Genomic DNA, 14,388 nt, shown 5'->3' with positions numbered 1-14,388 from the left:
TGCGCTGCACACACTCGAATATTTTGAACTGTTCTGGAAAAGTGTTGTAAATACAACTTAACCACTGATTTCCAGTTGAATCCTCTTCTGGAAGGCCAAACAAAGTACTTTCTCTTTCACAACGAAACACAGCGTCTCCAGGGGCCCGTTCTTCGTACGTTGCTAACAGTCAGGATTTGACTGTTGCCGATTTCACTTGATCTTGGATATTTGGTTATTCGAAGCTCATCCTGGACTTGCTGTCATAGCAACAGGTCCGTAAGCTTAAAACTGCTTGGGAGCAGGCTTATTTCATGTAAACAGGATTAGATTGCATCTTTTATACTTAAAATCTGCCCCAACCACCGCTACTTTATTACAAGAGTACCCTACTGGTCCAGGGACAATAATTTACAATAATAATAATTAAAAAATTAACTTGAAAATAATATAATAATTTTAATGATATGATGTCATTACGTTGCTGTCTTGCCACCAGCCGATCGCTGCATTGCTGATAGTGGCTTTGAGTATTGACACAGCTGACCTTGTCGGGGAACACGAGAACGCGCTCTAATCTTAGACAGCACAAACAGCTTGTAACACTCCAAAGAGAAAGGAAAACTTGAAATCGCATTATATGACCCCTTTAAAACGAAATCTTCCGTTATCGTCCTGTCTGTCTCACCTCACTCTTCTTGTCAGTCAGTTCGACTCATCTTCACACTTGATAAATGAAATCTGATTTGTGATGCGACTATAGTTCGGCACGCTAAATTGAGCAGCACGTTCAGTTTTTAATTGTAGAGTCTGTTCTCTAACTCAACTAAATTATTATTAATATGAAAAAAGTCAAAACGACAGTGCCACGGTGGGCAAGTGACGTAACCGGTGTTGCGGCTTAACACCGAAAACATAGTCTATCGCAGCAAGCCTAGAGCGTAGCTCCCTAGAATTTGCAATGCATTGTGGGATTTTTCAGGGAGCAAGCGATTTCCTAATCAGTGCCCTGACTGCTGAACAAGGGAGCGGATTGAGACACACCCTATGTTTCCATATGGAATTTTAGACCTGAAACACCTTGGATTACATTGACAAGGAGATGAAAAGATTTTCACAACAACAAACACAAAGTTCAAGGAAAATGTCATGGTCGTTGTTTTTAGAACTCAACAGAATTTTACTGAATTTACAGAAAACTTCAAATGGAAACGCAAAAACAGCAGGCCATGTTACTAGGAAATGCTGATTTGACTGAATCCCAGGTGGTTTACTATCCGTAAGGGTCTAGTGGGTGTTTTTAAGGGTCTAGTGGGGAGGTTTTTCACACCTTTCCCCTACATTGACAGCATGGTCTCACATATAAAGATAAGATCTATACGTTCTTGTACATGTTGCAAAACGCATGAAAGTATGGTCAAATCCCAATTTCCAGTTAAATTATGTAATTTGGAAACAATCTCATAGCAACCCAATATTACCTAGGGATGCATCGATCCGATACTCAGGATCGGTATCGACTCTGATACGGTCATTTTCTGCAGATCGGATATCGGTCAGATCCGATATTGTGCGTATACTATTCTGTGTTATTGTTGAGCCCCACGAAAGGCACAAAAACATTATAAATCACCATAAAGTTGTCGTGCACTATATTTCAAGTGTTCTGAAGCTGTTCCGTAGTTTAATCTGAGGTACAGACGAATTTTTAAGTCTTTAAATTCAAGTTCAGGTAAACTCTTCTCTCCGCCACGGCTGTCTGTCATCCTCCATTCAGCATTCAAACTGCGTGTCGTGTTCGGTTACTACAGTCAAACTCTCTTCAAGAGCGCACAGTTACTGAGGTTTAAAACGGTTAAAAGAAAGGCTTAATAAACTTACGCACAGATTTAATACACTACGCATCAATATCTCTTCCCTTTGTACTTTCAACGTTTCTATGCGGACTCAGAGGGCTGAGCGCTGTGACTCCGTGTCGCTTCAAGTGCATCATTCTGCGCATGGGATGCGCATAAGCGCTTTCTGCTGCTCTATATTGGAGCCTTACATATTATAATACTTTTGCGCAATGAAAGATTATTTCATAACAGTCTTTCTTGTTCTGTCCTATCATATGTTACCGCCTTCAATACTGTGCTATAGATTTAAAAAATGTATTTGAATTTTATAGTAGCCTATATATTTATTTGCGCTTGTTTTTTCATGAATGTATTTTACAACAATTCAAAGAGCATTGTGTATTATTTCACCAGAGTTAGTCCTGCATGTATTCACTTTTAATTGTAAATAAAAATGTTTCACTAGGTTTTATAAAATGATTGTGCACCCATGATTTTTCTAGAGTATCTTTTTCTGTATTATAAACCAAATTTATAATAGTATTTTTGTCATAGATTATGATTATATATTTTTTCATGTTATTTTTCATTAAAATGACATTATCTATATGCAGTAGATTGTGTTTAACACACAAAAGAGTAACACACACAGAAGTATAGAAATTCTACATTGATTAAAAAAAAAAAAAAAACTACGCTGGTATCGGATTGGATCGTATCGGCAGATACTCAGAATTTTCAGGATCGGATCGGTTCTGAAAAAATGGTATCGTTACATCCCTAATATTAGCAGTCAAGTCAAGCTCAGTATTTTTCATCCACTGGCTTCTGGAACAGTTGTCTTGCTTTTCTTTAGTCTGTTGTGCAGCTGAAAACTGCCTTCTCTGGTTTTTAATTGCAGTGTCTGGATTTCCCGTCACCTTTAATTGAATGTTTATGCAAGGATTCGGCTTTCTTGATTAGGATAAAACAATACACCACTTTTGAGACTGGACGCTCTCGCCTTTGTAAACATATTACACATTTTGAACAGATGGATATTCTACGGCTATAAATGGAAATGTCATTTCCAGGAGAAGATCAAAAAAGGTGATGAGTGATGCATTTATATGTGCAGATATAAAAGTAAAGTGTATGAATATAAAAAAAACTTATAAAACAACTGATAAAAATGGCTAAATCATTCTGAAAATAGCCTGAAGACAGAGGCAAGAGTCAGAAAAGTCTGCCTGCTTTGGAATTTCTTGGATCTTTGATTCTCTTGGCCAGCACTAGAGAAACCCCAGACGCCCAAATCACGGTCCCATTTTCTCGTGTTAAAGGCCACGGAGCCGCTCAGGTGTCATAGGGACACTAACAGTGTGCACCGTTACCATAGAGATGGGCGACTTTGTCAGAGGGGACTTGGCTCGGTACTTGATTGTGTGCAAAAAGCTGAAATTAGACGGGAACAGAGGAAAATACAAATAAAAAAGGGGACTCTGAGACAGAGAACACTCATCTCACTGATCTCAGCTGATTCAAGTAAACTAAAAGGTGAACAGGATTATCGACTGCATGTGCAAAAACTGCAGCTTCATTGACATTTTTCAAGGACTTTTAAGGCTGATAGCAATCTGCTGTCAAATGACAACACAAGGTTTAAGAACACTTGAATAAAACTAAAGATGAACAAAAAACAAATATATGGATAAGAATCCCAGGCCAAAAACAGACTGACAAACTGTTTATTTGCTACCACAAAATCTATTTTGTTCAGATTAGTGCAAGAAAAATAAAATAAAATATAAATTAAAATAAAATGCATAGCAATTAAGGAAAAGCGGTGAAACACTTTTCACGATTCCCATTTTTAGCTCTTTACTGGCAAAATAATATAAAATAAAAAGTAAAGTAAAGTAAAATACCAATTAAGTAAAAGCTCTTAGCTACCAAAAAAAAATTAAATTTAAAAAACAGGAACAGGACTTTTCTGTAGAACCTTCTGCCAAGACTAAATTAAAGCAGTATGCTTCATATCACGTTTAAATCTGAAATAGACCAGATAACATGCTCCTTTCCTTTCTATAATTTTTTCTTTAATAAGAGGTCAGCTTTTGCTATCATTTACAGAGGGAAGGCTCTCTGAGAAACTGTTTTCAGCATAGCCAAAAATGTTCAGAAATTACTTGCGGATGTTAAATGTTTTAAACAAGGGGAATAAATATATTCCTCTAAACTACAGTGATGTTGTGCTATGGGCATTTATTAAAAACATTAAATAAAATATAGAAATAAATTTAAATACAAGTAAAATATAATAAACAAATGGTTTTATAAGGTATATTTTGCTATTCATTACATGGGTCATCAAGGTCAAAGGAGGTAAAAAAATGAGGGAAACGTTCTGTGTGGAGTCTACAGATTTTGTCCTATCAAATCCTCCTCACTTTCTCCGTTTAGACATCTGTGATGGTGCCTTGTGGCGTCCATTTGCTCAGCTGCATGTCTTTTGCTTTAATTAGCACAGATGTAGCATGGTACTCATGAACCAAACACGCCAGACTCAGATACAGACTCGTGCCATGAAGCAATCTGCCCATAGAGGAGATACCCATGGCATTAGAATGTGGCCAATAGGATGCTGGGATACACAACACTCATGCTGACAGGTGAACTCTCTCTCTCTCTCTCACACACACACACACACACCAAGACTGTGATTGGAGCAGACAGGTCTGATGGAGCCTACAGTAGATCAGCCCAGTTAGAACAGAAGGAGCTCTGACATCTACACCACAGGAGCACGAGAGGCAGAAAGAGAATACTGAGAAAGCGAAATGAGTAAGACATACAAGCCATTCTACACATCAATTTCTTCCCCTGTTTGAATCAAAAACTGGCTTTTGCAGAAAATGTGCTATTTAGCGTTTATTTTCAATGTTTTTTTGATGACAGTGTAGGTTAATATGAGGAGACAGACCACTCATAGAAAATGAACCAGAAAAATAAATTCTCCATATGACAGAAAGGAAGTTCCTCTTTTCAGTAACAAGAACCAGTCACCTTTTTGATCGAGGCATGGCCTGTTTTTTTTAATCTAGACGTGTTACAAAACTATCCTAACCCTATGGCAGCAGCAAATGTGCACTCGCAAGAGTTTCCACAGCGCAAGGGTTACTATACACACATTATAAGAAAATAGCAGTCCGGTGGTGTTGCCAAGAGGGCCACTGAATAAACTGACTCATTTTAGAGCGACTGTACTAATATCAAGTTACCACCAATTTGTTGGAGTACCAATTTGACAACTAGCCAAGATTAACATTTGTAGGAGTTTACACTTTTGCATCCTCTGGGACAGTAAACATCCATAATATATATATATATATATATATATATATATATATATATATATATATATATATATATATATATATATATATATATATATATATATATATATATATATATATATATATATAAATAAATAAATAAATAAATAAATAAATAAATAAATAAATAAATAAATAAATAAATATATATATATATATATTTTTTAGGAAGAAGGAAATTAAGGACACATTAATTTGATCAAAAGTGACACTTAAGACATAAAATATTTCTACTTTAAATAAATGCTGTTCCTTTTAACATTCTATTCATCAAAGAATCAAGAAAATAATTAGAAATGTATAATGTAAAAATTAAACAGCACTACTAAATTAAATTACTAAAATAAATTGCTATAAAATCTTTTCAAATAAAACTAAAATTCAAAAATGTAAACTTCAAATAGAACATTTTATTAAATTGCAATATTTCACAATATAACATTTTTGCTGTATTTTTAATCAAATAAATGCAGCCTTGGTGAGCATAAGAGACCTCTTTCAAAAACAAAAATTACATACATACCTATCATACATATCATATAACATATATCATACATACATAGGCTCCAAACTTTTGAACAGTAAGCTACAAATAATATTGCTAAGTGAGCGCAGTTGCTAAGTTTCAGCTACATACATAGAATCATTCCCAAATACACCACACAACTCCTCACAAATAAAAACCTAATAATTGACTGTGGCATTTTTTTGTCTTGGACTGAATAAGGTGACTAGCTGTGAGAGAAAAAAGGAAGGAAATACACTGGTCAGTTAAGCAGCAAAAACAAAAGTAAAGCCATTATGCAAGAGTGGGGAGTTGCAGATAAGGCTGTATTGATCTGAGTGTTATATTCATTACACATTACAGAGGGCCAAGACACCTCCACTTTGAAGTTGAAGTTCAACTCTTAGAAATTTGTGACTAGATTGTCAATTGTTAAGCCTTTTGAGAATTTAAATGGTTTGGATCAAAGGTTAATTTGATAAACCTGCCTTGAGCCTCCTACAAGACAAGTCTGAAGCTAAAATAAAAACAAAAAAACCCAATTTATTTAGATATCTTAACAGCATTTAACATTACATTTTTATTAGGTTCTGCAAATGTCTTACAATTGTATGGTATAAACATAACTTGCAAATGTCCAAAGTAGGGATGTCAAAATTCCCATAAAAAATATTAATAGCCGTAGTAAAATGACACTGCATTTTGGACAGCTGTAAACGTAAGTGGTTATCATTTTCTACCTTAACTCGTGTCATTTATTAGATAACTAATGGTGTTTGATAAATGACAGTCATGGACAAATTACATTGCCAGGGCCATAACTGTAAACTGTTTTAGCTGAAGATTGCCTAATACATGCATGTATGAAAAGTCCTTTGTTGTAGTTCACCGTTTTTTTGTTGTACAAACATTTTGTATCATAGTACAAAACATTCCTTTTTCATATTCTGCCAATCTGCTTTTAGATACCTAAAGTACGGTGTGACAAAAAGTTTTGAAGTGTGCATCTTACAAAACTGGAATAGTATTTCTAATTCAGAATTTAACGTTTAATTCAAAGCGTTATTTGCATTTTCTTTACTAGCAATTTCTCAAATCTTTTTGTTCATTTTGTTTGTAATTTAATTTAAATTAAAAAATATAAATATTTTTGTAATTTGTTTTATTAAGTATACATTTTAAATAATTTTAAATTAACTACTGATAAATTGATTAGTTTCATTGTTTATGATATCAAAATTCAATTAATTAATATTAATATTGACTGCTATAATTTCAGTAAAAGGTTAAACCCTAGTGCAAAGTTAGCATTAAATGCTGTGAATGGCCTATAATATTACATCAGCTTTATGCACTCTATTCTAACGCCCATCTGACATCAAACTTACACACAGTTAACTGGCATGTCCAGAAATGACACTGAGTCATTTATGACCTCTGACTTTAGAACCTGAGAACTTCAAAGTTAAATAAATAACTTGCAACATTGCACAAATGAGATCAGCGAAGCATTTTCCCTTTGTGCTCCTTTCCTGGCAGACAGATCATTTGTTTGGAGAAGTCTATTGTCTAAATTGAGAGAAAGACTCAGAGGCACATAAATATCCAGGCACATAAATAAACGAGGAAATACACAAACACATTCATGCATGCACACACACACACACACACACACACATCCAAGCGGGCTCACACATTTGCATTTGCTAATGAATGAGCGAAAAGACTGAACAGGTGCGATAGTTCACCGCCTCTCCAGACGCATCCTTTAGTTCTTCCTTACCTGGCACCAATGATGTCCTTCTTCGCCAGATCAATGCCAGCAATGACCTTGACACGAAGTATACGAGATTCATTCTGCAAAACATGACACACACAGAAAAGACCATCATGAATAAATCAATACCTTGTACAAGTCTGGAAGACAGAGAAACCCCCCCCCAAAAAAACTCCCCCGTAGCCCTAGCTGAGTCCAAGTTGTGAGAGCGTCCTAACTTCACCTCCATGAGAGGATGAAAAAGGAGCATCTTAAAAGAAATTAGAAGGAAGCGGCAGCCAAGAAAGCTTTTGTGTTTATTGATGGACTAAGACGGAATTGTTTTAATGGTATAGCATTGGTGAGAAACAAATCCCTTCAGGAGCTATAAACAAAGGCCTTTAGATCTAGCACACCACTATTTTGCAGTTTATTGTCTTATGGCTGAATAAGGTGGTCTAAAGTTATCAGATTGGCCTTCAAAAGCTCTCCAGCTATAGATACAACCACCATTTCACGACTCCCACTCTGCATAAGTGCATCCCACCCCCAACATCACCTCGGCCTGCTTTCAATAGCTATTCATCACACTCACGATCACACAATGAGCATCTTATTCACCCTCTCGGCTTTTGAAGCTCACCAGTCCAGAAATGACACACTGTAGATGGTAAGAAAGGCCCACTTCTCTCTGAAACTCCCTTTCTATTTATGTCTGACAGTCTGCATTACCACAAGACATGCATCATTCGTGCAGCCGAGGGAAACAACAACTAGTGTGACGGTTTGTATTTATTGTGCCTGCCGTATATGACCTAATTATTACAGAACAAATACAATTTAGATGAGATGAGAAAAGCTGTTATGTTCTGACAGGTACTTGGGTATTACTGTCATCCCACCGGGTGGCTCAAACTGACAGACCTGTGCTTTTCATATAATATGCAAACAGAGGCTAGATGTCTCTGCAGAAAGCTACTATTTGGTATGAAGAAAATTAAATATAACAATTTGAAAACCTTTCCTGAAGTTTTTCTTTTGGGAAGTATGATAAAGCTCATGTATAAAGCCATTTCAGTATCAGAGGATTCATGGCAAAAAAAAAAAAAAATATTAAAAACTTAGGGGGTAAGCGTAAATCTGTATTCAATCAGAACAGCAAGGAAAACATAACTATTGCCAACGGTTGCCTGTACATACAATTTCACTTACCACATAAATTGGTCGCACACTGGACGAGAAGAGCAGCGTCGCGCCACATCTTTAAAATTCAAACATTTTCTATGAGCGTACACACACTGGCGGCGCCTAGCAACGATTCAAAACAATGTAAAGACGTGGCGCGACGCTGAGCTTCTCATCCAGTGTGCGACCAGCTTGAGACGATGGCGAATGATTTGCAGATCCCAAGCACAACTGACAAACATCTGATCTCGTAAAATGTGTGGCAAGTACTGCCATTCCATAGTATAAACAGAGTACATGCAATCATGAATCTCAAAAGTGAAAGTGAAACTAAAAAGCGATCACACAAAAAGCAGTTTCAGTGCTAGGCACAATAGCGGCTCCCTGGTGCCCACAATTTAGGCTATATACAGTATAATTACCCAATGATATAACGGCGAGAGAAATTAGGCTACTGAAATATATATTTTCCTCCCATCATGTATTTATTCCCTTTTGGGGTCCCGTAGTAGGCTAAACGGCATTTTCTTTCCGAACACAGTACTGGGATGCGGGGGGTATGTGATGCGTAGAATCACGATGCCGGCTCAACATCGTGATGTCTATCAGCCATTGGCGATGGACGTTGGCATAGTCTATCGGCCCTATTTCCCACATATATGTATTTAAACAGAAATCACAATGGCACTGACCTAAGCTTTCAGACAAGTAGCAACTGTTGGTTTAAACCAATAATTCATATCCTTTTTTTGCAGGTCATTTTGGAAAGAAAGCATCTGACACGAAAGAATTGCAAATGCACATTTTCCTTTTGCATGCATTCAAACACACACTCTTTTGACCCTTGTAATGAATTATAACTGAGCTAAAACCTCTTCCTCACATAATTCAATAACAAAAAATCCTTACCCTTGAGACTCAACTCAAACTGAAGCTCTCAGATAATACTTGACACGGCAGTACTCATTCCCGCTTGTAATTACGATTATTTCCTTGAACTCCCCACCATTCTCTAATTGAGGTTAAAAGATACAACACAACAGAAGGGCAAGCAAGACCCAGAGTTACAAACTCGCCTTCCGTTCTAACTCCATTTAATTGCCTACTTTATATACTCCAGACACTTAAGGAGATGAATTGGTCAGGCAGAGATGATGGCTGGGTTTGGTCCATTAGAGGGAATGATAACTCATTGGTATTGCTGATGAAGGCCAGGACTGCTGAAGAAGGACTAGAACAGGACACTAGAAACCACTAAAAATCAAAGAAATATCTAAGGAAAATGGCTGTTACTTTTTATTCCTGTTACTGTCAAAATACATAACAAAATGCATTTTTTTGTAACATTATAAATGTCTTTAAAGGTGCCATAGAATGAAAAACTGTCTTTACCCTGGTATATTTAAATAATAACAGTTCTGTACATGGAAATGACATACAGTGAGCCTCAAACACCATAGTTTCCTCCTTCATATGTAAATCTCGTGATTAAAAAAGACCACTGAAAAACAGGCGAATCAGAACATAACACCGACTGTGACGCAACAGTCGGGATCACTACGCCCCCAACATTTGCATAAACCCGCCCTTGTTCTAAGACGGCCGAACCATCAGAAGCTCTGCAGGTATTGTAAATAAACAAGCACGGACAACAGCGAAAATAACAAAATAAATGTTATGTTCCAGGCCGTGCAGGGGGTGTGAAGTGCAGGGATGGGTTGGTGTCTGTATTCAGAAAGGCACAGAAAGCAAATAACGCGAGCCACTAAAGGGACATGGTTAGCTCCTTGCTAGCGGTAGCCTGTTACAGTACATAAGATTTCACTCTCAGTAAAGAGAGATGAGGATGATGGCGAATGACTTACAGATCCTGAGCACCACTGACAAGCATCTGATCTTGTGAAATGTGTGGTAAGTACTGTTGCTCCATAATGTAAACATAGTTTGTGTGATCGCTATGAAAGTGAACTATAACGCGATCGATGGATCGTTAAAAAGCAGTTTCAATGCCTCGCATATTAATAACGGCTCCCTGATGCCCGCGTTTTATATACAGTATAATTACCCGACGATATAACTGCGAGAGAAAGTATTTAAATATATATTTTCCTCCCTGTGCTTCCTTCTTGCTGATGAGCCGTACTGTGAAACAGCCAATCAGAGCAGAGCTCATTATTATTCATGACCCTGCCAAATAAGCCAATAACAGACCGTTTCATTCTAGGGAGAAATCCTAGGGTTGTAAATGGACATGTAAAATCGTTTCTGGAGATTTTTTGCCCTTACCTAAGCCACATACCTTCTGTGTAGATATCAGAGAACTATTTAAAATACTGTATCAATGCATTCTATGGCACCTTTAAGGCAACTTTTGATCAATTTAATGCATCCTTAATAAAGAAAGAAAGATAAAAAGATTACTATTTAGTCATTTTGATGATTTTTTTATCCAAAGCATCTTCTGTCCCCCTGGAGTATGTCTTGCTCAAGAACTAAGTGGCTGATGGATCAGGATTTGAGCCTACAATATTTTGGTTACCACCATGCTCAAATGTTTCACCACCACCAGGTTACGTCAGCCACAACAAACTCCAATGATGAGTTGACTGTAAAAATCACCAAAGAACCCATGCAATCAAAATAAAGTGGAATGTATACGTCAACAAAACTCTACCGGCTCAAGTCTATAAATAAGGAATGGCTTTGCTTTGCAACCCTATTTAACATATTTGAGTGATATAATAAAGTCTCAGGGCTGCAGCTGATTTTATTTTGCGTCGACGTAAGATGGCAGGAAAGTATTACTCAGGCTGTGGCTGTCAAGCTGGATAATTAGGATTAAGGTTCCACGAGCCTCTTAGAGAGCTGAGCTCTGACTGGCTTCCTGTGCACACCCAGCGATTAGTTCAATGACAGGTTTGGTATGTCCAAGTCATATATCATCAGGTCTCAAGTGGGAAACCTTGGTCTGCTGGGGTCATTCTAATGGGAGGACTGCAATACAATATGGTCTTAAATGCCACTTAAAACAACAGTAAAAAGAGCAGTTCCCAAGAGCAAGACATAAAATGTTGACGGTTCACAAAAATCACTGCTTTTTTTTTAAATCCATCGTTCTAAGCATACGCAAATTGGTTAGAACACAGCAGAGTTAGTCTTTTTGATAGATTATGTATTTTTTGTAATAAGTGTAAAATAGAGAACAGTAGACTTTACACATCAATGTGAACAAATGAACCAAAACTAATAAAACAATCTAGTGGTGGAATTTATTCATCTAGTTTACGAGTTAATGTTTTTTTTTTTAAAGTACTCTTATGCTTATAGGCTGCATATTAGATCAACAAATACAGCAAAAGAGTAATTTTGTAAAACAGTGTAACAATTTTAAATAACTTTTTTATTTTAATATAATTTTTTTTATGCAATTCATTCCTGTGATGAAAAGTTGAATTTCCAGCATCATTACTCAAGAAAACAGTTGTGCTGCTTAATATTTTTGTGGAAACCACAATACGTTTTTTTGATCAATTGAAGTTTGAAGTTTCAAAAGCACAGCGTTAATCTGAAATAGAATTTTGACTACAGTCATTTAGCAATACATCCTTGCCAAATAAAATGATCAATTAAAAAAAATGCACCGAAATAAATAAATAAGCTGGTCAACAGTCTGCATGGTAAAATTACACAGATCCACTAACATTCTGATGGATGTCTTTGGCTGTTGCTTTGCATCTCAAGCTGTTTTTAAACTTCCTGTCACAAACGTTGCAAGTCAAAAATAGTGTATGAATACAAAAATAGTCTTTTAAAAATGTTGACACCCATGCATTCTATTCTATTCCATTGTCTTCTTTTGCAAGATAACGGCTACCTAAGAAACATCTGATCAGGTCAGATGCACCCAAAACTAGCCTAATTGTACGGTGATTCCTTAAGACAACGTTTAATAATGGCTGCTACACCCCTACTATGGTCTATCACAGAAACTCTATGATGGTGAGTTCTCCTATTGTGAGATAGTCTATGACTCATATAAGCGATCAAATACAACTCAAAAGATCTATGCTCTCACTACAGGGTTATTATTAAAGGGCTTCTCACGTTACACAATGACCGTTTTTAACCTGGCTAAACACCCAGATTTCCAAAGCATTTGTATAGATGCTTCCATCAGCAGTTACATAATCAAGACTGCTGAGCTGAGTGGAAGCATTTCCATATCAATGGCATTCATAATGTTATGGCACCTGGTTTCATCAGAACTAAAACTGCCTTAATGAAAGGTTAACTGTAAGTGCTTATAAGCATATCATCAAGCTCATATTGCAAAACAGTTTTCAGGAGCCCTAAGGTATGCCAAATTACAACCTAATAACAGGAAATGAGAAACCTGCATGTGAAAGCGATGAAAATTAAACGAGTGTGAAATTAGAATTCTGCCCAGCGGGCTATTAACAATATATAATCATTTATTATCAATTTTAATTGATGATTCTGACTCCAATATGTGCTATTATTTTTCTAGGCAACATGACTTGTGCTTTTTGTCTGGCATATTATAAAACAAGAAATCTTTGCTCACCATGCTGCATTTATTTGATCAGAAATACAGCAATATTTATTGTGGGATATTACAGCAATTAAAAAAGTTTTTTTCTCTTTGAATGCATTTAAAACAATTAATTCCTGCGATGGCAAAGCTGACTTTTCAGCATCATAACTCCAGTCTTCAGCATCCTTCAGAAATTATTCTAATACGCTGATTTGCTAATCAAGTTTGCAAATTCAAGATTCCCTATAAACATACTTTATCCCAGATTGCTCTATGGGATATGTAGGCATGGGCAGAAGGTGAAAACAGCCCAGATTTGACCCAAAGCACCCCTGACCTTCTGTAAGCATGCAGCTGCTATGTGCGGAATGCTTAATTGTGGCTTACTGTTGCGTTCTACTTGGTAACTCAGTTACTGTCTGAATTGCACACAGAATTCAACACACTTTCTAATTCCAATGCCAAGACATTCCATGCCCTGAATTCCAAATTCTAAAATTCCAGCAAACACCATTAAATAAATGGCACATTCTGAAACATTAAAGAACAAGCTCTTCCAGGGCTTGACATTAAGCACTCTCATGTGGTTGTCCTTCGGACAAGTAAATTTGTCATTTAAAAAAAAAAATATATATATATATATATATATATATATATATATATATTGTAGTTAAACAAAACACATTTAGTTTATTTAGTTAGATTTTTCTTTTTAAATAAAATTATGAAAACAAAGGCTATATCATATCGTATAACAAAGGCTATATCATAAATAAACGCAGTTATTATTGTTTTTGATATTGACTTTTTCAAGTTACTTGTCCGATTGGGCAAGTAAATTTCTCTTTCACTTGCCCGTCTAAAACATTCACTTGTCATGGACAAGCGTTAACGTCAAGCCCTGTCTTCTAATTCTTGTGATTCTTTCCCACTTAGAGTTAATGGACATGAATTAAAAAGCTTTTGCGTCAAATACTTCAAATGTAAATCCAAATGCTGACCAAATGCAATGCACACTTATTCAATAATGACTGTGAAACAGAACAGTATTTCAAAGGAAAAGCACAGCAACATTAGCAAACAAGAGAGCATTGTTCAATTTAAATAACTAAAACACCACTGAAAATACCTAATTTCTGATAACTGGCTCCCATCAAAATAGAAATTTCAGGTGAAGTGCACTATGAGTGTTTGCA

At 36.3% G+C, this 14,388-nt stretch overlaps 1 protein-coding gene across 6 annotated transcripts in view; it reads right to left on the bottom strand.

The window, feature by feature from the left end:
* Positions 1–14,388, bottom strand: part of LOC306856065 (E3 ubiquitin-protein ligase NEDD4-like) — a gene marked incomplete at its 5' end in the record, with an annotated part of 82,926 nt that overhangs the window by 62,854 nt on the left and 5,684 nt on the right. For all 6 annotated transcript variants that reach the window (XM_079395060.1, XM_079395058.1, XM_079395057.1 and 3 more), the window contains one exon: positions 7,480–7,553. In XM_079395060.1, the coding sequence (XP_079251186.1) occupies positions 7,480–7,553 (74 nt within the window). The remainder of the gene's footprint in view (positions 1–7,479; positions 7,554–14,388) is intronic.

This window comes from Barbus barbus (genome assembly GCF_936440315.1).
Source record: "Barbus barbus genome assembly, chromosome: 36".
In the NCBI taxonomy this organism is placed as follows: domain Eukaryota; kingdom Metazoa; phylum Chordata; class Actinopteri; order Cypriniformes; family Cyprinidae; genus Barbus; species Barbus barbus.
Note: the sequence above shows the minus strand (reverse complement) of the source record. Positions and strands in the feature narration are given on the sequence as shown.